General features: G+C 42.0%; 2 protein-coding genes across 7 annotated transcripts in view; one reads left to right on the top strand and one right to left on the bottom strand.

Annotated features, from left to right (window-relative positions):
• Window positions 1-5,310, bottom strand: part of NNT (nicotinamide nucleotide transhydrogenase) — a 97,227-nt gene extending 91,917 nt beyond the window's left edge. Inside the window, exon 1 of one of the 5 annotated variants that reach the window (XM_060092866.1) lies at window positions 5,222-5,310. The gene's annotated coding sequence lies outside the window, so the exon portion shown is untranslated. Of the gene's footprint in view, window positions 1-4,386; window positions 4,482-4,692; window positions 4,822-5,089 lie in introns of those variants that run through there. The other 4 variants (XM_060092864.1, XM_060092867.1, XM_060092868.1 and 1 more) reach the window with 4 other exon arrangements.
• Window positions 5,311-18,627: 13,317 nt separating this feature from the next.
• The window catches only part of PAIP1 (poly(A) binding protein interacting protein 1), a 29,044-nt gene continuing 22,657 nt past the window's right edge, over window positions 18,628-25,014 (top strand). The window contains exons 1-2 of one of the 2 annotated variants that reach the window (XM_060092862.1): window positions 18,628-19,156; window positions 19,733-19,902. In XM_060092862.1, coding sequence (XP_059948845.1) covers window positions 18,883-19,156; window positions 19,733-19,902 — 444 coding nt within the window. In that variant the 5' untranslated portion in view covers window positions 18,628-18,882. The remainder of the gene's footprint in view (window positions 19,157-19,732; window positions 19,903-25,014) is intronic. The other variant, XM_060092863.1, reaches the window with a different exon arrangement.

Here is a 25,014-nt window from a genome sequence, read left to right as displayed (position 1 = left end):
CCACTCTCACCACTATTAGTCAACATAGTTTTGGAAGTCCCAGCCACGGCAATCAGAGAAGAAAAAGAAATAAAAGGAATCCAAACTGGAAAAGAAGAAGTAAAACTGTCACTGTTTGCAGATGACATGATACTGTACATAGAAAATCCTAAAGATGCCACCAGAAAACTACTAGAGCTAATCAATGAATGTGGTAAAGTTGCAGGATACAAAATTAATGCACAGAAATCTCTTGCATTCCTATACACTAATGATGAAAAATCTGAAAGAGAAATTAAGGAAACACTCCCATTCACCACTGCAACAAAACAAATAAAATACCTAGGAATAAACCTACCGAGGGAGACAAAAGACCTGTATGCAGAAAACTATAAGACACTGATGAAAGAAATTAAAGATGATACCAACAGATGGAGAGATATACCATGCTCTTGGACTGAAAGAATCAATATTATGAAAATGACTATACTACCCAAAGCAATCTACAGATTCAATGCAATCCCTATCCAATTACCAATGGCATTTTTTACAGAACTAGAACAAAAAACTTAAAATTTGTATGGAGGCTCAAAAGACCCCGAATAGCCAAAGCAGTCTTGAGGGAAAAAAACAGAGCTGGAGGAATCAGACTCCCTGACTTCAGACTATACTACAAAGCTACAGTAATGAAGACAATATGGTACTAGCACAAAAACAGAAATGTATATCAATGGAACAGGATAGAAGCCCAGAGATAAACGCACACACATATGGTCAACTAATCTATGACAAAGGAGGCAAGGATATACAATGGAGAAAAGACAGTCTCTTCAATAAGTGGTGCTGGGAAAACTGGACAGCTACATGTAAAAGAATGAAATTAGAACACTCCCTAACACCATACACAAAAATAAACTCAGAATGGATTCGAGACCTAAATGTAAGACCGGACACTATAAAACTCTTAGAGGAAAACATAGGCAGGGCACTATTTGACATAAATCACAGCATGATCTTTTTTGATCCACCTCCTAGAGTAATGGAGATAAAAACAAAAATAAACAAATGGGACCTAATGAAACTTAAAAGCTTTTGCACAGCAAAGGAAAACATAAACAAGACGAAAAGACACCCTCAGAATGGGAGGAAAATATTTGCAAACAAATCAACGGACAAAGGATTAATCTCCAAAATATATAAACAACTCATGCAGCTCAATATTAGAAAAACAAACAACCCAGTCCAAAAATGGGCAGAAGACCTAAATAGACATTTCTCCAAAGAAGACATACAGATGGCCAAGAAGCACATGAAAAGCTGCTCAACATCACTAATTATTAGAGAAATGCAAATCAAAACTACAATGAGGTATTACCTCACACCAGTTAGAATGGGCATCATCAGAAAATCTACAAACAAATGTTGGAGAGGGTATGGAAAAAAGGGAACCCTCTTGTATTGTTGGTGGGAATGTAAATTGATACAGCCACTATGGAGAACTGTATGGAGGTTCCTTAAAAAACTAAAAATAGAATTACCATATGACCCAGCAATCCCACTACTGGGCATATACCCAGAGAAAACCATAATTCAAAAAGACACATGCACCCCAATCTTCACTGCAGCACTATTTACAATAGCCAGGTCATGGAATCAACCTAAATGCCCATCGACAGATGCATGGACAAAGAAGATGTGGTATATATATATAGAATGGAATATTACTCAGCCATAAAAAGGAACGAAATCGGGTCATTTGTTGAGACGTGGATGGATCTAGAGTCTGTCATACAGTGAAGTAAGTCAAAAAGAGAAAAACAAATATCATCTAGTAACACATATATGTGGAACCTAGAAATATGGTACAGATGAACCTGTTTGCAGGGCAGAAATTGAGACACAGATGTAGAGAACAAATGTATGGACACCAAGGCGGGTAAGCGGAAGGGGGGTGGGGGTGGTGGTGTGATGAATTGGGAGATTGGGATTGACATGTATACACTGATGTGTATAAAATGATGACTAATAGGACCTGCTGTATAAAAAAATAAATAAAATTAAATTAAAAAAAAATTTTTTTAAGATAATTCTTGTCTTGTGGGAGATTTTGAACTACCATTACTAAGGACCTAGTCCTATCCCAACTTTCCCACTTACCCTAATTTCTCTTCTTGGATCATCCCAGCTCCCCAACAACCACTATTCTCACTGGTCAGGCTTAGCCAGACCTCATCAGCAAAAGAACAAAGCTGGCTAGAATACAGGCCGGGTATAGTCTAAGCCTGCCACTCACTCACTGTTTGACCTGAATCTCTCAGCACCTCAGCCTGCTCATCTATAAAAGGAGCACAGGAAAGCTCCTTTGTAGGACCCCATTAGGCTCTAGAAGCTTTATGATTAGATAAGATTTTGCAGTGCTTTAAAGCTGGAGTCCTATTTCATGGCCTGGAGCCTGGAAAATTAGCCCTGCCTGCTTGAAAATGTCACTAAACCTAAATCAATTAAAAATGACCCTGAAAGATATTCAGAGAATATTTGAACCATGCTACCACAGCCTAGTACTTGTTTACATCAAAGATAGTACAGTTGACCCTTGAACAACAGGGGTTTGAACTGCATGGGTCCACTCCTAGGCGGCTATTTTTCAAGAGTAAATATTAACAATACTACAATATACACAGTCCGTGGTTGGCTGAATCCTCGGATGGGGAGCAACTGCAGACACAGAGGGCCCTTATTCAAGAGCCAAGTGTATTCCATCTTAATTGTCACATTTTCCCCTATCTTCACTTTAAAGCTCTCTGCTGTTTTATTATCCATATCTTCTATGGCTTTTAAGAAATGGAGAAAAACTTTACAACTCAAAATTGAAAAAAAAAACTGGTGTTTTTAGTATGGCATTCATACAGCCGTTTAATGTAAGTTATTTTGGTAAATATCTCCCCTAATAGATTAAAATCCTTAGAGGCAAGCACCTGAGAGAGGATAGTATTGAGGCTAAGAGGGTGAACTCCTGGTTGGAAGGCCCCACTCTGCAACGCATTAGCTGTGTCACCCTGGCAAGTCACTTCTTTGTGTCTGATTTCACCACCTTTAAAATGGGGGAAATAATAATGGCACCTATCATACAGGGTTACTGTGAGGACTAAAAGGACACAGTATCTTCATTGCTATCAGTGTTCACTTTGGTATTACCTCTGGCCCAGTGCCTTGCACAAAACAGAGGAAATCAACAAGTATTGTTTGACTGAGTGAATGAATAACTAGGGCTAGGTAACCTGAAGCCTGGGGATCCATGAACACAATTCTCCAAGGACCTTCAGGAAATTTCCTTTAAAAATTAAATGCTGGGACTTCCCTGGTGGCGCAGTGGTTGAGAGTCCGCCTGCCGATGCAGGGGACACGGGTTCGTGCCCCGGTCCGGGAAGATCCCACATGCTGCGGAGCGGCTGGGCCCGTGAGCCATGGCCACTGAGCCTGCACGTCCGGAGCCTGTGCTCCGCAACGGGAGAAGCCACAGCAGTGAGAGGCCCGCGTACCGCAAAAAAAAAAAAAAAAAAAAAAAAAATTAAATGCTATGTAGTTTTGTGGAAAAGTGATTCCATCAGCAAAGCTAAGCAGCCTGAGCACACTTGCTGATAAGAAAGCAATCCTAAACTGTCCATTCAATTAAAATAAAATAAAAAAAACAGCCAAAGTTTGCAAGTAAAAGGGGTGCCCTGGAGAAGACAGAAATAGTTTAAATTAAAGCACACAAGCCTCACCGTTCCTAACAGAGCCTGTCCTACAAGACTCCTTACAAACAGATTCCTTAAGGACTTCCCTGCACCAGAGGGCGAATAAAGGACGCCTGCAACTTTAATAAACAAGTTACACTTCTAAAACGAGACATACCAACCAAGGACACAATACCCTACAAACGCTTAGACTGGCAGGCAGCGTGACTTCGCCCAAAGCCACGGGTTCAGCTCCTCCTTCTGCAACTAAACTGCCACCCTGCTGGCATCTGCCCCGGACCGCTATTTATAACCTTCCCGGGAAGCCGATTGGCCGAGGCGGCTTAATAGTCATTCCGCCTCCGGAGTTCGAATCAGATCTGCCCCCTCCGCTGTCTCTCCCGTATTGCCCGCCCCGGCCCCACTCACGGCCCAGTAGAGGCATGCCCCGACCACCAGCCCGCCTCAGACCTACACTCACAACTTTCGACACCAGTTGTGTCTTCAGCCAGTCACCCACCCACCCTAAATTCCCTCCGGTTTCAAGCACAATTTCGGGGCGTCCAGGTGCCACCTCTCTGAGTGCACCGCGTACCAAGAGTCCTCTATGACCTCCTTCCCTTCTTCCATCCTGTAACCTGAAACAACCCCGTACAAGTCCCGCCGCCCCACAAAGCTCCAAAATCTGCACCTGCACAGCTGACACCTCGTTCCCTGCCCTCAGCGAAGACGCGGTTTTCGAATCCACCATCCCCCACTTGCTTCCACGTCGCCCCCGCTCGAGACAAGAAAGGGGGCCCTCGAGGCACAGTTCTCCTTCCCGGCCCAAGGCTCCCGAGGGTCCACCACGAGCCGTGGTCACTGCCGACCCCGCCCCCTTCGGCTCCTTGACAGGTCTCCTTCTCCGCGGGCGCCGAGATCTTCTGGACCAGCCCCGCGCCCCTTCCCCAGCTGCGCCCCAGGAGCGCGCCCGGGCTGCCCGCGCCTTGACGCTCACCTTGGCAGGGAGGCCGAGCGGCCGCGGGTTGCGAGGGGACGCCGCGCTGGCAGTCCCGGGCTTCAGCCCCGCGGCGCGGCGCCTCCAACCCGGAAGAACAGCCCCAAGTCGGTGGTGGCTGAGGCCACGTGACGACGGCACAGCCCCCACCCCGGCCCAGCGCCCTCTCCTCGCCTGGCCCTTCTTCCCGCCCAGCCGCCTCCACCAGCCCGCCCGCGCGCCCGCCAGCCCTCTCTCCGAATGAAAAAACGACCTCACGAAATGCCCCTTAGCGCACAAAGGCCAGTTACCCCCAAGGAGCCCTTCCCTCTCCTTGGTGGCAGCCAAAAACCTCTTTGTCCCGGGCTCGACCTGCGGCCCCCCCGCCTCCCCCCCGGCCCGTCCTTGTCAATCAAACCTGGAGCCCAACGCAGGCGCTGAAGTTTCCAGGGCTACATTGGTCCTCTCCTGGAGAGCCAGTTACAAAGTGTGATAGCCTCTCCAGTGTCCCACCAGAACAAATGAAATAACAGAACTCCACTTTTGGTACCTGACTTTCCTCTAGCTGTCTAGGAAAAATCAGAACTTCTAAAACAAGACCAAAAGGCCAGTGGGAGGAGGCCAGGAGGTGGTGAAGGGCGGGAATGGGGGCGTTGTTTTTCCATTCCGGACGGAGGGTGGAGTTAAATTCCTCTGAAAAGTCAAGGCCCCAAAATTAACACGTATCTGCTGACTGGTCTTCCTAGGCACGCCCACAGAAAGTCGTGTGCTTCTGTTAGTAGAAGAGCCCTTGGTGGACGTTAAGTGTCCTGACCAGGCCTAGACTGATTTCGGCAAAACAACTAAAGGACGCTGAAACGTAATGACTTGTGTTACTTAGTCTGCAGGTGTCTTCTGATTAAAAGTGGGAATAATTAGGTAGAGAGTATAAATTGGTTCACTTACCCGAAGCTGAGTCATCACGAGGAGTCAGTATGGTCACTGCATTTTTACTTTAATTGAAATATCTAAGATGAGTGAAAAATTATGAATCTCAAAGGCATGAGGCAAACGTATTCCATATCCTTAAAAAGAAATAAACTACAGGGAAACCCTCATTTTGAGAACTTTTCTTGTCTTTAACCAACACAAAAGGTCATACAACTTGAGGACTTCCACTGCATCCAGACGAGGTAAAAACACTGTTCCTGTCCTGGAAGAATTCACAGACAGGAAAGGACACAGCCTCATGTTTTAAAATAATAACGGTGATAAGTGCAACCCTAGAAACAGTTTCAAGATACTGCAAGTACAGTAAGGCAGGAGTAGTTGATAAGGATTAAAACTAAGCTCCTTTCACAATATATGTAAGTCACATCATTATGGTGTACGCCTTAAACATATGCATTGCTGTGTGTCAACTGTATCTCCATAAAACTGGGAAAAAAACTAAGGTAGGTTGAAAACACGTGTTGGAGGGTGGAGCAGGGGGTTGCTTCTTTCCTCTCCCAAGGCTTAAACAGTGGTCCCCCGCTGGGGACAATTTTATCCCACAGTGTCAGGAGACATTTTGGTCATCACAGCTGGAAAGGGGAGGCATCTAATGGGTAGAGGCCAGGGATGCTGCTAAACACCCTATATTACACAGGATAGCCCCTTACAACAAAGAATTATCTGGCCCCAAACATCAACAGTGCTAAGACTGAGAAACCCTGGCTTAAATAAATGCTCAATGGCTTATTTAATTTGATTTAATTTGTGATTATATGACTGGAGAGCAAATCCAAAGATGATATATCGATTTTCACTTTTTCTGTTAAATAGTAAGTATATGGTAATTTTATTTTTTTTCATAAATTTATTTATTTTAATTTTGGCTGCATTGGGTCTTTGTTGCTGCGCGCGGGTTTTCTCTAGTTGAGGCGAGCGGGGGCTACTCTTCGTTGCGGTGCGTGGGCTTCTCATTGCAGTGGCTTCTCTAGTTGCGGAGCACAGGCTCTAGGCACGCGGGCTTCAGTAGTTGTGGCTCGCGGGCTCAGTTGCTCCACGGCATGGAGGATCTTCCAGGACCAGGGCTCAAACCCATGTGCCCTGCATTGGCAGGCGGATTCTTAACCACTGTGCCACCAGGGAAGCCCAGTATATGGTAATTTAAAAAATCCATTCTGCTCATTTGTCCAACGTAATTTGAGTGCATTGCTCCAGATGAAAACATTTGTCATTTGGAGGATTCTGTTTTAGGCTTTAAGCTCCTACATAATAATTACAATATAGTCATAGGAATTACCAAAGAAAATAGGAATATTTCCAAAAGTTTGTTTTAAGTTAGTTGCTTCTGAATCTTAGACACTGTCTTGTATAAAATTTTTGCAAAGATTTTGTATCCCCTATTAGGTGGTGAGGACTTTGTCCATTTTGATATCTGCTCCTTCCTCCTTGGCCTTCTCAGCCTTCAACCCCACTTAGAACAGTACTTCTCACATATATGCACGTTTTCATTACAGATTGTTCTGTGATTGGAGATTTTAATTTTAAATATATTTTTAAATCAAGATACACATCAAAACTTAAACCCTCTAAAATTTAGGAGACTTTGTACCCACAAATGCTTAAAGGTATTATTTAATATTTAGTCCTTATCTATCCAAAGCAAAAAAGATTTAAATCTTTAGAAGAGTGTAACACACCATTAGAGTCAGCTTTGAAGCTTCAAACCACAGAGGTGCCCAATAGCCAAAAATCAAAATGTAGGCTAAGCCTGAGAAAATGTGTGATCAGAAACCGAACTCTAAAGATAACACGTTACCAAAACCCTGCCTCTAGTTAAAGCCAGGCCAGAGAACAGGTCAATTTAATGTGTTTTCATTGTGGTTATTTAAACAGTTATCAGCAGTTTGTTTTTTTCAAATTTCCCTTTTATAAGTAATTATTAGCAAAGTAAACAACTCCAATGAGATAATATGCTTAGACTCCAGGGATTTTTAATTATACAGACACTTGACAGGTTTTGAAGCAACCATCACTAACCTCAGTCTCAGCCATCTTCTCTCAGGCAAACCAATCGAAAGTGTTTGATTGTAGGAAGCAAATATTAACTGACTGAATGAACTTACACTAATCAACATTAATTGGAAGAGGATAGAGGAGAACTGACAATAAGCAGCCAGCACAAAGTTAAATAATTGGCAATTTAAGTTAAGTAAAACAAGTTTGCATTTAGAACTGTAAGCATCTAAAACACCAGCTCTAAGCACACCTTTGTTCTCTCCATGTAGTAAGTGCCAGTGATAAAAATCTATGTTTTTTTAATGAATACAAAAAATTATTTATTTAATGATATCTTTGGGGGCCTGGGAAAATGGTGAGGGATAGGAGCTATATTAATATCCTAGGGCTGCCGTAACAAATTACCACAACCTGGGTGTCTTAAAAATGACAGAAATATACTCTCTCACAGTTCTGGAGGCCAGAAGTGTGAAGTCAAAGTGTCAGCACGGTTGATTCCCCTGGAGGCTCTGAGGGAGAAAATATCCCATACCTCTCTCCTAGCTTGTGGAGAAAGCTTCTGGTTGTCAGCAATCCCTGGTGTTCCTTGGCTTCTAGACACATCACTCCAATCTCTGCCTCCTCTTCACATTGCTGCCTTCTCTGTGTGTCTCTCTGTGCCCAAATCTCCCTCTTCTTCCTCTTACGAAAACATCAGTCAGCGGATTTAAGGTCCACCCTAAATCCAGGATGAGATACTTAACTAATTACGTCTGCAAAGACTGTATTTTCAAATAAGCGTAGTCACAAATTTTGTGGAGACACTGTTCAACCCACTACAGGGGCAGTCTGTGTGTTTAAGGGTACAAAATGTAAAGACGGGTTTTTGTTGTTTTTTTAACATGGGTAGATTTACTAGCTGTTGAGTTTAAAGTGAAAGTTCAAATTATTTGGGGGAAATCCAGGTGAAAGTTGTTTTGTATTAATAATTGGAAGAATTTTCCTATAAACGTGTTTGCTTTTTTAATAAAGACTCAGCCTACTTGAATTTTTCCTTCAATTTTTAAAAAAATATAACTATATATTACATAATTACCATTGTCAAACTACTTGATCATAAACTCCATAATAGCAGTTAACATATTTATACTTAACTTTTTATTTATTTTATTTTTTTAATATCTTTATTGGAGTATAATTACTTTACAATGGTGTGTTAGTTTCTGCTTTATAACAAAGTGAGTCAGCTATACATATACATACATCCCCATATCTCCTCCCTTTTGCGTCTCCCTCCCACTCTCCCTATCCCATCCCTCTAGGTGGTCACAAAGCACCGAGCTGATCTCCCTGTGCTATGCTGCTGCTTCCCACTACCTATCTATTTTACATTTGGTAGTGTATATAAGTACATGCCACTCGCTCACTTCGCCCCAGCTTACCCTTCCCCCCACCCCGTGTCCTCAAGTCCATTCTCTACGTCTGTGTCTTTATTCCTGTCCTGCCCCTAGGTTCTTCAGAACCTTTTTTTTTCAGATTCCATATATATGTGTTAGCATACGGTATTTGTTTTTCTCTTTCTGACTTACTTCACTCTGTATGACAGACTCTAGGTCCATCTATCTCACTACAAATAACTCAATTTCATGTCTTTTTATGGGTGAGTAATATTCCATTGTATATATGTGCCACATCTTCCTTATCCATTCATCTGTCGATGGACACTTAGGTTGCTTCCATGTCCTGGCTATTGTAAATAGAGCTGCAATGAACATTGTGGTACATGACTCTTTTTGAATTATGGTTTTCTCAGGGTATATGCCCAGTAGTGGGATTGCTGGGTCGTATGGTAGTTGTAATTTTAGTTTTTTAGGGAACCTCCATACTGTTCTCCATAGTGGTTGTATCAATTTACATTCCCACCAACAGTGCAAGAGGATTCCATTTTCTTCACACCCTCTCCAGCATTTATTGTTTGTAGATTTTTTGATGATGGCCATTCTGACTGGTGTGAGGTGATACCTCATTGTAGTTTTGATTTGCATTTCTCTAATGATTAGTAATGCTGAGCATCCTTTAATGTGTTTGTTGGCAATCTGTATATCTTCATGGAGAAAAGTCTACTTAGGTCTTCTGCCCATTTTTGGATTGGGTTGTTTGTTTTTTTGATATTGAACTGCATGAGCTGCTTGTATATTTTGGAGATTAATCCTCTGTCAGATGCTTCATTTGCAAATATTTTCTCCCATTCTGAGGGTTATCTTTTCATGTTGTTTATGTTTTCCTTTGCTGTGCAAAAGCTTTTAAGTTTCATTAGGTCCCATTTGTTTATTTTTGTTTTTATTTCCATTACTCTAGGAGGTGGGTCAAAAAGGATCTTGCTGTGATTTATGTCATAGAGTGTCCTGCTTGTGTTTTCCTCCAAGAGTTTTGTAGTGTCTGGCCTTACATTTAAGTCTTTAATCCATTTTGACTTTATTTTTGTGTATGGTGTTAGGGAGTGTTCTAATTTCATTCTTTTACATGTAGTTGTCCAGTTTTCCCAAAGCCACTTATTGAAGAGCTTGTCTTTTCTCCATTGTATATTCTTGCCTCCTTTATCAAAAATAAGGTGACCATATGTGTGTGGGTTTATCTCTGGGCTTTCTATGCTGTTGCATTGATCTATATTTCTGTTTATGTGCCAGTACCATACTGTCTTGATTACTGTAGTTTTGTAGTATAGTCTGAAGACAGGGAGCCTGATTCCTCCTGCTCCATTTTTCTTTCTCAAGATTGCTTTGGCTATTCGGGGTCTTTTGTGTTTCCATACAAAGTGTGAAATTTTTTGTTCTAGTTCTGTGAAAAATGCCAGTGGTAGTTTGATAGGGATTGCATTGAATCTGTAGATTGCTTTGAGTAGTATAGTCATTTTCACTGATTCTTCCAATCCAGGAACATCATATATCTCTCCATCTGTTTGTATCATTTTTAATTTCTTTCATCAGTGTCTTATAGTTTTCTGCATACAAGTCTTTTGTCTCCTTAGGTAGATTTATTCCTAGGTATTTTATTCTTTTTGTTGCAATGGCAAATGGGAGTGTTTTCTTAATTTCTCTTTCAGATTTTTCATCATCAGTGTATAGGAATGCAAGAGATTTCTGTGCATTAATTTTGTATCCTGCTACTTTACCAATTTCATTGATTAGCTCTAGTAGTTTTCTTTTAACATCTTTAGGATTCCCTATGTATAGTATCATGTCATCTGTAAACAGTGACAGTTTTACTTCTTCTTTTCCAATTTGGATTCCTTTTATTTCTTTTTCTTCTCTGATTGCTGTGGCTAAAACTTCCAAAACTGTGTTGAATAATAGTGGTGAGAGTGGACAACCTTGTCTTGTTCCTGATCTTAGAGGAAATGGTTTCAGTTTTTCACCATTGAGCACTATGTTGGCTGTGGGTTTTTCATATATGGCCCTTATTATGTTGAGGTAAGTTCCCTCTATGCCTACTTTCTGGAGGGATTTTATTACTTAACTTTTAAAATGTTGCATTAGATGAAAACTCTAGTTCAAATACTTTTTAAGCAGTTTTGTGAACGTCATCTCTTTGTAGATCTCTTTTTAATGCTAGATGTTACCCGTAACAAAAAAGCAAAAACCAGATTCTGGTTTTCATCTTACCACTTTCCTATCTGCTCCTACTTCTTTAACCATTCTTTCTCAGTTCTTTCACTGCTTAAACCTGCAAATGTTCTCTTGGCCCTCTTTCCTTTTAACTTTAATATTGTCTTCCTTCAAGTTTAATGTTAACTGTGCTATCACAACTCCCAGAGCTTAATGTCCAGCCCCAGTCTCTCTCCTAACCTCCAGACTCATGCAGCCAACTGCCTGCTGGTCATTTCCACTGAGATATCCACATATATCTTAAACTCAATATGAGAAAATTCCCTCCTGATCTACAGAGGACTTGTATTTAGAATATATAAAGAACTCTCAAAACTCGACAGTTAAAAAAAATCCAAATAGAAAATGAGCAAAAGGCATAAAAAAAATTTCACCAAATTGGGATATAAGCACATGAAAAGATGTTTAACATCATTAGCCATTAAGGAAATGAAAATTAAAGCCACAATGAGACATCACTACACATCTATATGAATGTCTAAAAAAAAAAAACCAAAAAGATAGTGACAATACCAAATGCTGGCGATGATGGGGAGGAGCTGGATCACTCACACATCACTAATGACAATGTAAAATGGTACTCATCACTGGAAAACAGTTCAGTGGTTTCTTAAAAAACTAAACTTGCAACTAGCATATGACCCAGAAATTATACTCCTGGGCATTTATCCCAGAGAAATGAAAATTTATGTTCACACAAAAACCTGTACATCAGTGTTCATAGTAGCTTTATTCATAATAGTCCCAAACTGGAAACAACCCAAATGTCCTTCAACAGGTTGAACAGACTGTTGTATATCCTTACAATGGAATGCTTTTCAGCAATGAAAAGGAATGAAGTATTGATACACACAACAGCTTAGATGATGAATCTCCAGAGAATTATGTTGAGAGAAAAAAAGTCAGTCTCGAAAGGTTGCATACCTATATGATGCCATTTATAAAACATTCTTGAAATAACAAAATTATGGAAATAGAGAACAGATTAGAAGTCTCTAGAGTTAAGAAGGAGGGTGGATGTGACTATAAAAGGGCAACAGGAGAGATCCTATGATGATGAAGATGTTCTGTATCTTGACTGTATCAATGTCAATATCCTGGTATAGTTTTGCAAAATGCTACCATTGGGGAGAAGTAGGTAAAGAGTACAAATATTCTCTTTGTATTATTTTTTACAACTGCAGGTGAATCAACAATTATCTTAAAATAAAATATTTAATTTAAAAAATAAGCCTGGCAGGTGTAGTAAAATATTAATGATAGAATCTAGGTGCCAACAGAAAGGGCAATGAATACACTGTGCCAGAGATAGGGAAGCAGAACATGCCTCATACTTGACGTTTATACATTAAACATTGACATTCCTAATTGTTTTTTGAATGCCAAATTTCAAAGCTGAAAATAGTATTTCCAGCTATTACATTACCTTCCTGCTGGCCAGCAAGCACTTCAGTTCAATTAATTGAATTGTACAATTAGTAGAATATTGTACGTTGTAACTATTCACCAGAACTTCCTCTAAAATTTTTAACTCTCATATCTCATGCTCGGACCACCACTTTCTTTCCAACCCCTTTATTTCTTTCTTTTGATCCCCCTTTGCTTTCCAATCTCTCACCCTCATCTTCAACCCTTCCTCTAGCTAGCTGAAACCATGAACAGCCTGTCGGCCTCTTCTGCCTTAACTGCACCATGAAATTACACTCCCACTAACAGGCTTCTCAGTTTCCACATCAGGTTGGGAAGAGTTGCCAGAGAAAAGTCACGCAATTGTTCAGAGTGTTACCCCTACAAGTCCCTGGTCTCCAACCTCAGGGGGACTTTCGGTACCACGCAGCTGTCTTCCTGTGAGCACTCCCCCTTCCTCATCAGCTGCCTCTCCCAGAGCAGCTTTTGCAACTGTTGCCACTCTCCTCAAGTCCCTTCTTTTATGTCTCTCACCCTCAAAGTAAAGACAGTTCCTTCTTTTTTGCTGAGAACATGGAGACCGTCTGAAGTTTCCAGCACCTTCCCTCTCCTGCAGTTTATCTGCATTTGCTTCCATTTCTTAGTGACATAGCTTTTCTCCCATCTCAAATTATTCCTGCTGCCTGTACTTTGAGTTTATGAACTGCTATCTCCTCTGGTCCTTTGATCTCTCAATTTCCCTCCCTTTTCCCTGATGTGTTCCCTTACCTCATTGTCTTTGGCTAACAAACTAATCTTTCTCCCATTAAAACAAAACAAAACAAAACAAACCCATAATAGCAACAAAAACAGCCTTAATACACTTGTCTTGCAAACTTCTCATATCTCTCCCGTTTATTTCACAGTCAAGCTTAGAGCTGTCTATACTTCCTAATACTGGCAATTGCTTGCACCCAAATCACTCACAAATCTATATTATTCCAATTGCTAATATCACTGGAATGCCTATTTATTAATTTATAGTGAGAAATATAACCCAAACAGAATAGAATGTTTGTATCAGTGTCATCCACTTATTCCGGAGATAAAGTATAGCATATTGTCTCAGTTTGTGGACTCTTGACTTAATAAAACTGAGTTGCTCATTAACTATGTGATCTTAGGCAAGTTAATTAACGTCTCTGAATCTCAGTGTTTTTATCTATAAAATGGGGTAAGTAATAGAACCTACCTCATAGGGTTGTTTTGAAGATTAAATGAGATAATCCATGTAAAGTGTACTTGGAACAGAGTTGGTACTAAATATTAGCTATTGTTGTTGTTATTTTTCCTCTCCAAATGCAAATTTATCCAGATAGTCAAATTATAGTCAGAAGATGGCTTGGTGAAGGAGGGTGTGGTTCCCAGAGGCGGTTGTTCATTCAGCTCTGTAATGACCTCGAACAGCACACAGCTGCCTAAGTGACTTCGGGGCTCAAACTCAGGGAATGGGTGTGCTTTCCTGGATTCTTTAGAATCCTACTTTTATTTGACATCTCCACACAGTTTGACACTCTTGGGCTTTCCCTCTTTAATCTTCTATTCCTCACTGTCTTCTCTCAGTTTTTGTCCTATGTAAACAGAGTAAACAGATTCCTCTTCTTCAACCTAGCCATTCAGTTTGATGCTTCTCTTTCCTCTTCTGCCTCTATATACTTTTTCCTAAGTTATCTCATTTCTTCCTGTGTCTTCAGCTATCAAATCTCTAACTCTAGGCAACATCCCTCTGAACTCCAAGTCCATGACTTAACTGTTGACTGAACAATTCCACTTGGACACTCTGGGTGCCAAGTGAAATGTACAAAATGGAATTAGTACGAGGCCCCTGTTTGGTGAGAGTGTGCTTTCCTCTGGTTTTCTCACTCTTTGGGACTGAGGCACCAAAGCCAGAAACCTGGGAGTCATCCTTATCTCTGGCCTCTCATTAATGCTTTATACACATCTGTCAGCTTCTTTAACATCTCTTGCATTTGGTCCTTCTCTCCAACCCCACAACCATTACCTTAGTAGCCATTATCACTTCTCACCAGAATTTCTGCTACAGCCATCAAACAGGCCTTCCTGCTTCTAGTTTCATACACTTCACAGCTACTAATCTCACACCTCTGAGGATCCTCACACCTAGAACAGTGTCTGGCATTTAGTAGACATGCAATAAATATTTCCTGAAGGAACAAATAAATGAATTCCTATCCTCATGGAGTTATAGTCCAGCTAAGAGATCAACATTAAACCAATGTCTGCACTAGATGTTGGGGAAATCCCAGGCAGTTTCCTGGCTCTTGAAGATGGATTGGAGCCCTGATCCAGATGGGAGTCAAGTGCTGACTGGCTGGGGCTACATTTCATAGCAGGCCCAAGAGACTAGGAGAGGAAAATAATTCACACAAATGAGACCCAAGAGAACAAACACATCAGCTAATTCTTCTCTCTGTTAATGAGGCCCCCATTAATTTAAAATGATATATAAGTTGCCATGGTGATTTGGGCAGGGAAAAGTGAACAGAATTAGCTAGGAAAGAGTTGGGAGTGATGGAATAAAATGAAATAAGGCTTATTTTTTAAACTTTTTACTTGGAGACAATTGTACATTTACAACAGTTGTAAGAAACAATACAGAGAGATTTCATTTCCCCTTTACCCAGTTCCCTCTGATGGTAATATCTTACATAACTGTGCATTACTATAATACAATATCACATCCAGGAAACTGACAACATACAATACACCCACCTTAGTTTTACATGCACTCATTTGTGTATGTGTGTGTGCACACATGTAGTTAGTTCTATGCAGTTTAATCACATGTGTAGATTCGTGTGATCACCACCAGTTAAGACCGGAATAGTTCCATCGCAAGGATTCTTCATAGTACCTACTTTTAATAGCTGCACCTACTTCTCTCCAAACTCCACCCCCTCCTTAATCCCTGGTAACCACTAAATTGTTCTCCATCTTTATAATTTTGTCACCTTTATAATTTTGTCATGTATAAATGGAATCATACAATAACCTTTCGAGATTACTTTCTTTTAACTCAGCATAATTCCCTTGAGAGCCATCAAAGCTGCATTTATCAGTGGTTTTCTTGCTGAGTAGTATTTTATGGTATGAATACTACAGTTAAACCATTCACCCGTTAAAGAATTTATGTTGTTCCCCATTTGGGCTATTATGAACAAACCTGTTATAAAAATTTGGGTACAGATTTTTGTGTGAACATAAATCTTCATTTCTCTAAAATAAATGCCTAATTTGGGCTGCTTTAACAAAAATACCACAGACTGGGTGGAAGCACATCACTTAGCTGGTTTCACAGGTTCACAGCTGGAGAGGATCTTCGCCACTTTATAATAAGGATTGCCTTTTCTCCGTGGTCCAAAAACATCTTCATTTCTGTCTGATACCTCATCAGAATCAGCTTTAGTGTCCATATTTCTAACAACATTCTGTACATGATTATTTGTATACTCTAAGAAGATGGAAGCTTTCTCTACAGCTCTCCTCTTTCCCTTTCTCAGCCCTGACCAGCATTACCATTAACAATCCCTTCATGGCAATGTCGACTTTTTCTAGCACGCCTCAAAAACCACTACCAGCCTATACCCATTAACCAGTTCAAAAGCCTCTTCCACATTTTTAAGGTATTTGTTACAGCTGCACCCCACTTCTGAGTATCAGATTCTTTCTTAGGGTTCTTCAGAGAAAGAGAACTAATATATATAATATATATATATTACATATATATATTATATATATTATATATATATATATGATTTACTATGAGGAATTGGCTTATGTGCTCAAGGAGGCTGCGAAGTTCCATGATTTAATGTCTGCAAGCTGGAAACCCAGGAAAGCTAGTAGTGTAGTTCTAGTCTAAATCTGAAGGCCTGAGAATCAGAGCAACAGTGTAAAAAAATCCATCCATGTTGTCCGCAAGTCCACTTTTCATATGTCATGAGAATAGGGCTAAAGTTATATAACAGTTAATAGGGAGAGGCAAAGGACAAGATCTCAATTATCTAACTTATCTAACAAAAGGGACTGTAAGGATACCCTGATGTCACCATGGATGCAGAATAGCTTCATCCTCAGATAAGAAAGTCTTAGGTAAGGAAAAGGAGTTAGCCATCATAAAAGTTCTAAGGGGAAATAAAGGGTGGTGAATGCAAACAAAAGCCTGGGACAGGACTGGAGCATCTGCTTTAGTGGCACATATAGGATAACTGCTGTTGAGCGTACAGTTTGTGGGGCTTTCCTATGCAACAGAAAAGACTGGGCAAGAAGTGACTGACGACTACCTAAAAAAATGGATTTTTATGTTATTGGCATTACCTCATCTAATTTTTAAATTGTCATCTTGTCTTGTCTTTGTAATATATGCTCAGTGCTACAACATACTTGCTTTATACATGAGGAAACTGAGGCCCAGAGAAGCTAAATCCCTTACTTACCCAAGACCGCACAGGCATTAAGGGTCTAGGCCAGGATCCAAACCAAAGCTCTGGCCTACTTTGAACCCTACATTCTTTCTCAACACCAAGGAACCACACTTTTTGCTGGCTTCCTTCCCTGACTTCATTATTTTTGCCAACAATCAACAGCATGAATCATTTATTCACGATTGCCTTCATTAGAGCCATTTTCCTCTTTCATTTGGGTGAAGATGTCAGTGTTTTCTTCATTAGCAAGAAGAAAAAATGGTTAAAAAGAGTTTTCTTAACTGAAATGATTCTCAAGATGACAATGGTGAAAAACTTTAAGGCTTGCTTAAAATACAGGGTTACCATTAATTTGTGGAGATGTTTCAATCTAACAGTAAAGAAATCATTTCCCCCCCTCCTTTTCATTACTTATATTCATCCTTCATTTGGCTTTAGCACCGTCAGGACTGATTAAAACAATAATTTACACGTAAATAATGTCTAGAACTTTGTTGTGCAATGCGGTAGCCACTAGCCACAGGGGGCTACTGAGCACCTGAAATGTGCCTAATCCCAAGTGAGATATGCAGAAAATGTAAAATACACTTTGGATTTTGATTAGTATGAAAAAAGAGAAACTCTCATTAGTATCTTTATATTAATTACATGTTGGAATGATACCATTTGGGATCTACTGGGTTAAGTAAACTATATTATTAAAATTAATTTCACCTGTTTCTTTTCACTCGCGTAATGTGCCTTCTAGAAAATTTATAATTACATAAGTGGCTTGCATTTGTGGTTCGCATTATATTTTGATTGGACAGCACTGGTAGAAGATGAAAAGGAGGAGAGTTTCATTGAAAGGTAGGGTATTTTCTTAAAATTTCTGGAGGGGAAGAGAAAAGGGAAGAGAGTAAAGCTTGGTCACAGTGTGACCTGCTGTGATAAATATCTACAGTGAATTGAGATGGGCCGGGGTGGGGGGCATTTTTGATTCTGTTCCTACTCCCCTCCCTGCGGCTAACGTAGCAGGTGGCAGAGCAGCTTCCAGAGCCCCCTTCCCGACCAGTCCTCCGGTCTCGCCAGCGCCGGGTCATTGAACACACCTGCGCGCCCACGGAGGTGCGCGTCCGCGAACTCTGGCTCTGGCTCCACGCCCCCTCCTCTCGTATTTTTATTTTCCTGGCATCAACCATCACTGTCTGACTTCTCTCCATAGAACCTCGTGTAGGCCGGGCCCGCCAGGGGTAAGCGCCCCGCTCTGCCCCGAGCCCGGCCCCGGGAACCGACATGCTCTCGCTCGACCCGAGGCGAGCAGGGCTGTCCAGCGTTCTAGCTACCCCTCTCCCGGCGGCCGGCAGGACCGCGGCTGCCGGCCCGCCGCGAACGGGGCCTCCGGGCCGCGGGGGGCCGCTGTGACCCGCCTTCGCCCCCGACGCGCCGAAGGCGGGGGAGCTGGGTTTTGGGGGAGAATCAGAAAGCGGAGGGTAGCCGTGGGGGCCGGGCGCTCCGGTGCGGCGGCTTTGGCGGGTGCTCCAGCTGCCGTCCGCTCCGCCGAAGCGCGGAGGAGCCGAGCAGGGGCCCGCCGCCCTCCTCCTCCATGAGGCCCCAGTGAGCTCGGCGGCGAGAGCCGGCCTGCGACGCCTCTCCCGGCGTCCTCTTCCGAGCGCAGCGGCGGTGGCCCCCGCAGGAGGAGGAGGAGGAGCATGTCGGACGGTTTCGATCGGGCCCCAGGTGCTGGTCGGGGCCGGAGCCGGGGCCTGGGCCTGGGCCGCGGAGGGGGCGGGCCTGAGGGCGGCGGTTTCCCAAGCGGAGCTGGGCCTGCTGAGCGGCCGCGGCACCCGCCGCCGCCGCAGCCCAAAGCCCCGGGCTTCCTGCAGCCGCCGCCGCTGCGCCAGCCCAGGACGGCCCCGCCGCCAGGGGCCCAGTGCGAGGTCCCCGCCGGCCCCCAGAGGCCTCCCCGGCCCGGGGCGCTCCCAGGTACGGAGCCGCTCTAGGGGACCCCGTCCTCCTGGGCCAAACGCTTCCCCACGGCCCTCCGCGCGCGCGCGCGGGCGGCGCTCTGTCTCCTCTTTCCTCCCGGTTCCCCGAAAGCATTCCCCGAGGGGCCCGGTTGTTACGGGGTGGGGACGCGCCCGGAACGGGGTTTGGAAGGTGGCCGCTGGAATCCTTTGTGCGCCCGGGCTGGGGGAGGGGTCCGGTGCGCGGTCTCCCGAGTTCTGTTGTCCCGGGAGGAAGTAAAAATCGCCTCCCTCTCCCCAGTCCCCGAGAGGGAGGCCTTAGGCGGGCAACCATCTCTTTTTAACCGACTTTAAAAAATAAAATTAAATTAAAAAGTGTTTGTTCAGGAAACAGGTCTGTTCATAAATGAGCTAAAGCAAGTCTATTGTTCCTTTTTGTAGGCTCTCTGCGCATATCCTGGCGATAACCTTAAATTTCGTGAGGGTTCTTGTTTGACTTAAAAACCATCCCTGCTCAGACGGCTTCTCAGTGTACAGTAAGTTGTTATACAAGGGAATGAATGCATCTAACACCGATATTTTTTTCCTTTCTCAGAACAAACGAGGCCCCTGAGAGCTCCACCTAGTTCGCAGGATAATAGCCCACAGCAGAATTCGGAGTCAACAATGGCTAAACCCCAGGTGGTTGCAGCTCCTGTGTTAATGTCTAAACTGTCTGTGAACGCCCCTGAATTTTACCCATCAAGTTATTCTTCTAATTATACAGTAAGTACACTTTTATTGCAACCCTAGGTTAATATTATTGGAATAATATGGTTATTGCATCATTTATCAGTATACTGGTGTGCTTTCTGTACCACACATAAAACATTTTATGAATTTATTGAAATCATGAAACAAAATTGATTCAAGAATGTATTTCGTAGTTATTAAATTCAAGATATCATAATGTAAGCTTGAGAGCAGACAGTCTTGTCTATTTTGTTCACTGCTGTATTTCCAGCATCTATAGACTGTCTCTAGGCTAATAAATTTAAGGTGGTCAAGGACATCTTCAGTCTATAAAACTAAAGTCCGTGTCCTGACTTTATGGACAACCTATAGAACAGTGGCCTGGCAAAGTTAATTTTTGATTTTAGCAGGACAGCTGAATACTCATTGGTAGCTTTAGGGTAAATTATCAGTGGTTTTGCTGCAGACTAATTCAGGTAGGTTTTTGAATGTTGAGAAATACACATCTGGGCTCTGTTATGTTAAAATAGAAGTGTTTCTGGGTCCAATGAACAGTTATGTAAAAATGTAGGGAGTTCCGATGAAGTGTTTTAAACTTTCAGAGTCATCTTTGTCAATAATGTAAGAATTGTAGAAATCGATCACACTTAAATGGCAGGAAAAAATGCCAAGCACGATTGGGATATATAGAAAGGAATTTGTTGTGATATGTAAATGCATAGTAATTAAGTGTAGATCAGTAGGGCAGGGACCATTCTGGATTGAAGAAATGATAATACTTCAGCATACGTCCTATTTTTCCTGGCTTCATTTTTTGACATGTAATATACAGGATAGTGTACATTAAGTTATCAACATCCCCAAAGCCCGCTCTGTCCCCTTCTAATCATTACTGCTCTCCAAAGGTAACCGCTATTTTGCTTGAACAATAGTTTTGCCTCTGTTCAAAGTTCATATAAATGGAGTCATATAAAATATATTTTTCTTTCATTCAATATCAAAATTAATCCATATTGTAGCATGTAATTGGAGGTGACTAATTCTCATAACATTCCATTGTGAATATTTGTCTGTTGATGGGCACTTGGGTAGCTTTCACGTTTGGGCTTTTACGATTAGGGCTGCTATTCTTGTCCATGCCTTGGTGAACATTTGCCCTTGTTTCTGTTTGGTACATACCTAGGAGTGGAGTTGTTGGGACTTAAGTTAGCCAGCTTTAGTAGAGACTGCCAAATATTTTTCCAAAGAGACTGTTCCAATGTATGAGTTGAGTACTGTTTGGTTTCCAGTTGCTTTAATTCCTGGTCAGCACTAGGTATTTGCTATTTAAGTTTAACCGTTCTGGTGGATGGGTGTTAGTTTTTTAATTTGAATGTACCTGATCAACTAATGGTGGCACACCTTTTTTTGTTACTTTTGGGGCGAGAATGGGGCGACTTGACTTTCATATTTGATAGAAAGCATGGGAAAGCTTTATTCCATATTTTAGAAACTTCATGCATCTTAGACTGCATTAAGAAGAACTTTGGGGCTGGAGAGGGGAAAATATAGGCATGGTAGGAAGAGCAATTGATTTGGGGTGGAATGGGCCATCAATCAGGTAAAGTAGAAATGAGAGCAGCTGGATTCTTGCCCCAAAACTGTATTTGGCTTAGAGAAGACAGGAACCATTGGAGAGCTGTGAGTAGTTGACTAACTCTTAAGGATACTTACCTTAAGAACCACAAATGGTTCCTCATTTGTTTGTCTTCCTATTGATTTGGGCTATCTTATGGTGGGAGGGATGCAATTTTTTTTTTTTTTTTGCAGTTCTTTACCAGCTAGTTTTATACATAGTTCAAGTGATTCCTGAGAGCAGTGTGTTGAGCCATGTTAGTACACCTCCTTTGAGCCACGGCAGTCTTTTAGGCGCTCCTTGGTCTCCTCAGCTCCTGCTGCACTCATTTTGCCAGAAAAGATTGCAAACTGGAAGCCTGTGGCTCGCGTGTACCCTGCAGGTGTGTCTTTTCTGGCCCTGAGTTTTTTTAAAAGGGGCTTTATAATTTACCAGTACTTAAATTAGATATTGCAAGTCTGAATTTTTTGGTTTCTCTTGAAATCCATAAGATCTGGCCATACTGGACTGCTGTTTTGATAGAGCAGAGTTGGCTAGAGCTGAATAGAGGCAGCCCCTTTACATGGAATGTGTAAGCTCTAATTTGCTCACTGGCGTACTTCATTTGCCTGTAATCCACCTGGATTCTAGGCATTCAAGCTTGCTACCCCTGCCCTGATATATTTTCGGGCCTTACCCTTTTACCCTCTGTCAAAGCTAGGAGTTTTTCTCAATCCAGTTAGTCACAGAACAGCAAAATCCTTGTTTTTCCCGAGTCTTGGGATAAAATCTGGTTTTGAGAGAAACTTTTCCTTGTAGTAACCATAATCCAAAGTCACTCACTCATTAAGAAATAGTTGAGGGCCTCCCTGTGGCGCAGTGGTTAAGAATCTGCCTGCCAATGCAGGGGATGCGGGTTTGAGCCCTGGTCCGGGAAGATGCGCGGAGCAACTAAGCCCATGCTCCACAACTACTGAGCCTGCGCTCCAGAGCCCGTGAGCCACAGCTACTGAGCCCGCGTGCCTAGAGCCCGTGCTGGTAAACAAAGAGAAGCCCCCACAATGAGAAGCCCACGCACTGCAACGAAGAGTAATCCCCTCTCGCCGCAACTAGAGAAAGCCTGCGTGCAGCAATGAAGACCCAACGCAGCCAAAAATAAAATAAAATAAAATAAAAAAAAGTCGAATGCTTGCCACGAGTCAAGGGCTGGGGATACAGCCGTGGATAAAATGGACAAAAATTCTTGTCTTTGTAGAGCCTCTATTCTAGTGGTCTTCTAGCTGGGTTTCCAGAAATTCTTTGAGTCTGCTTTTGTTATACACATGAGAAGCTATTGCCTGGTATCATTGAGCTGGATCTGCTCTCAAGAATGCATGCTTTTTAAATTTTTTCTGATAGTCTTTTGCTGTGTTTTCATAACCCTTTTAAAACTCCAAGCCCTTTTATCTTCAATCCTTCCTCTAATCCCACTGCTAGGATTTTACTGCTTAACATGCCTTCTTACCAATGAGTTGTTGTATCCATCTATTCCTGGCCATTGCATCTTCTCAGGTAAGCCATTACATCTTGAATATTTAATCACGGTTCACTTATGAGAACCAAAAATTCCACATAGGAGTTGATAAAGCATTTATTAAGAGACAACCCCCCCCACCCCACCCCCATGTGCACAAAAAAATCCCAGCTTTTGCTAAGAACATCCTCCTTCAACTTACTGCCCAGTTTTTCTTCTGCCTTTCAATAGTGATGTTCTCCAAAATGAAAAATTATTCACTGTTGGCACTACTTTACTTCTCACTGACCGTTCAGACCTCTGCAGACTGATCCTCTTAATTGTACTGATACTATTTTTGTGACAGATGCTGATGTTGTTTGGGTTTTAAAATCTATCGTCCTCTTAAACCTCATCTAAATAGACTTTGTTGACCACAGTATGATCTGTAAGGTTTGATTCCCAGTGTGGGTCCTGTTCTAGGTACCAAGGGTACCTTTTCAGTCTTTCAGGATTTCCTCCTTTTTATAAAAACTGAATATTTAAGATACTAATTTTCTCAGTTGTTTTCTCTGTGTGCACAGTTCTGATTCTTAAGACTCTGCAACCACCATTCTCTCAGATTTTAACCAATGAAATTATTCTGTAGCATTTGCTATTATGAGCACCTCTCCTCATTTACCTTTTCCTTTGGCTTCTGTGGCAGTACTTCATCCTCCCAACTCTGAGACCATTCCTCCTTCCCTCAGACTGCAGGCTCTGAGGTTCTGTCCTCTGTCTGTTTTATTACCTCCCTTAGTGATAATAGAATCCCCTAGAATCTGACCATCACCAACCTGCCTGTTGATAACTCTGGAATCTAATTCTTCAGGCTTGTGTCTCCATTTGTCTTGACCTCTTCTGAGGATCTCACATTCAAACTCAAGAACGAAAAAGAATTTATCTTTTGCAAACCTCTTCTTATACTTTTATATTCTAACTAGCTGCTCAGGCTAAAAGCTTGTGGTGTATTGACTCACTTTCCTCTTTCACACTCTTGCCCGCTTTCAATCAAGTTAACTAAAATAGTCTCGACTGTTCCACCTAAGTGTTCATTTCCTTTTATCCCCACTGCTTTGGATTAGGTTCTCATCTCTTGACAGTGTATTCAAAGTACCTACTGGGGGGCTTCCCTGGTGGCGCAGTGGCTGAGAGTCTGCCTGCCAATGCAGGGGACACGGGTTCGTGCCCCGGTCCTGGAAGATCCCACATGCCGCGGAGCCCCTGGGCCGTGAGCCATGGCCGCTGAGCCTGTGCGTCCGGAGCCTGTGCTCCGCAAAGGGAGAGGCCACAACAGTGAGAGGCCCATGTACCGCAAAAAAAAAAAAAGGTACCTACTGGGAAGTGAGTTTTCTTTTTTGTTGTTGTTTTGTTTTTTGGGTTTTTTTTTAAATTAATAGACTATTTTTTAGAGCAGCTTTAGATTCACAGCGCAGCTGATTGGAGAGTACAGAGAGTTCCCATATACCCCTATCCCCCCATATGTACCACCTCCCCACAAAGTGAGTTTTCTAGTTGCTGTCCCTCCTAACCTCTTGTCACAGAACTCTTTCTAAGAAAAATAAAACTTAAATATTCCTCTGCTTGGAAGCCATTTGACTTCACATTGAAGACTGAAGAAATGTATACTTTAAAGAATCTGCTACTAGAGAACTAATACAAGCTTAAATTCAAACACATTGGAGTGCTCATCTGTTCAGAATACTCTGTCTCCCTTTTTGCTTGAAACAACAGGCCCTGAATCCCCTTTTTAGCTTTTTTCAGAACAGCTCTACTTTCCTCTTTTACTTTCACACTTCAGATTCTCTTAAAAGAGTTATGCTTATTTGGGGAAAAAAAAGACTGAAATCAGTGTTCTAAACTGCATTTTGCCACAATGAATGACGTTTGATAGGAACAGTTAGGAAATCAGTGCCATCAACTGGGACCTGTAGACTTCCTGCTTTTCATTGTCATTAATAGTAGGATACTACAAATCTGTAAAACTCTAAACTGTATATCAGAAACTTAAACTAGTTTT

Source organism: Mesoplodon densirostris, chromosome 3, assembly GCF_025265405.1.
Source record: "Mesoplodon densirostris isolate mMesDen1 chromosome 3, mMesDen1 primary haplotype, whole genome shotgun sequence".
NCBI lineage: Eukaryota > Metazoa > Chordata > Mammalia > Artiodactyla > Ziphiidae > Mesoplodon > Mesoplodon densirostris.
Note: the sequence above shows the minus strand (reverse complement) of the source record. Positions and strands in the feature narration are given on the sequence as shown.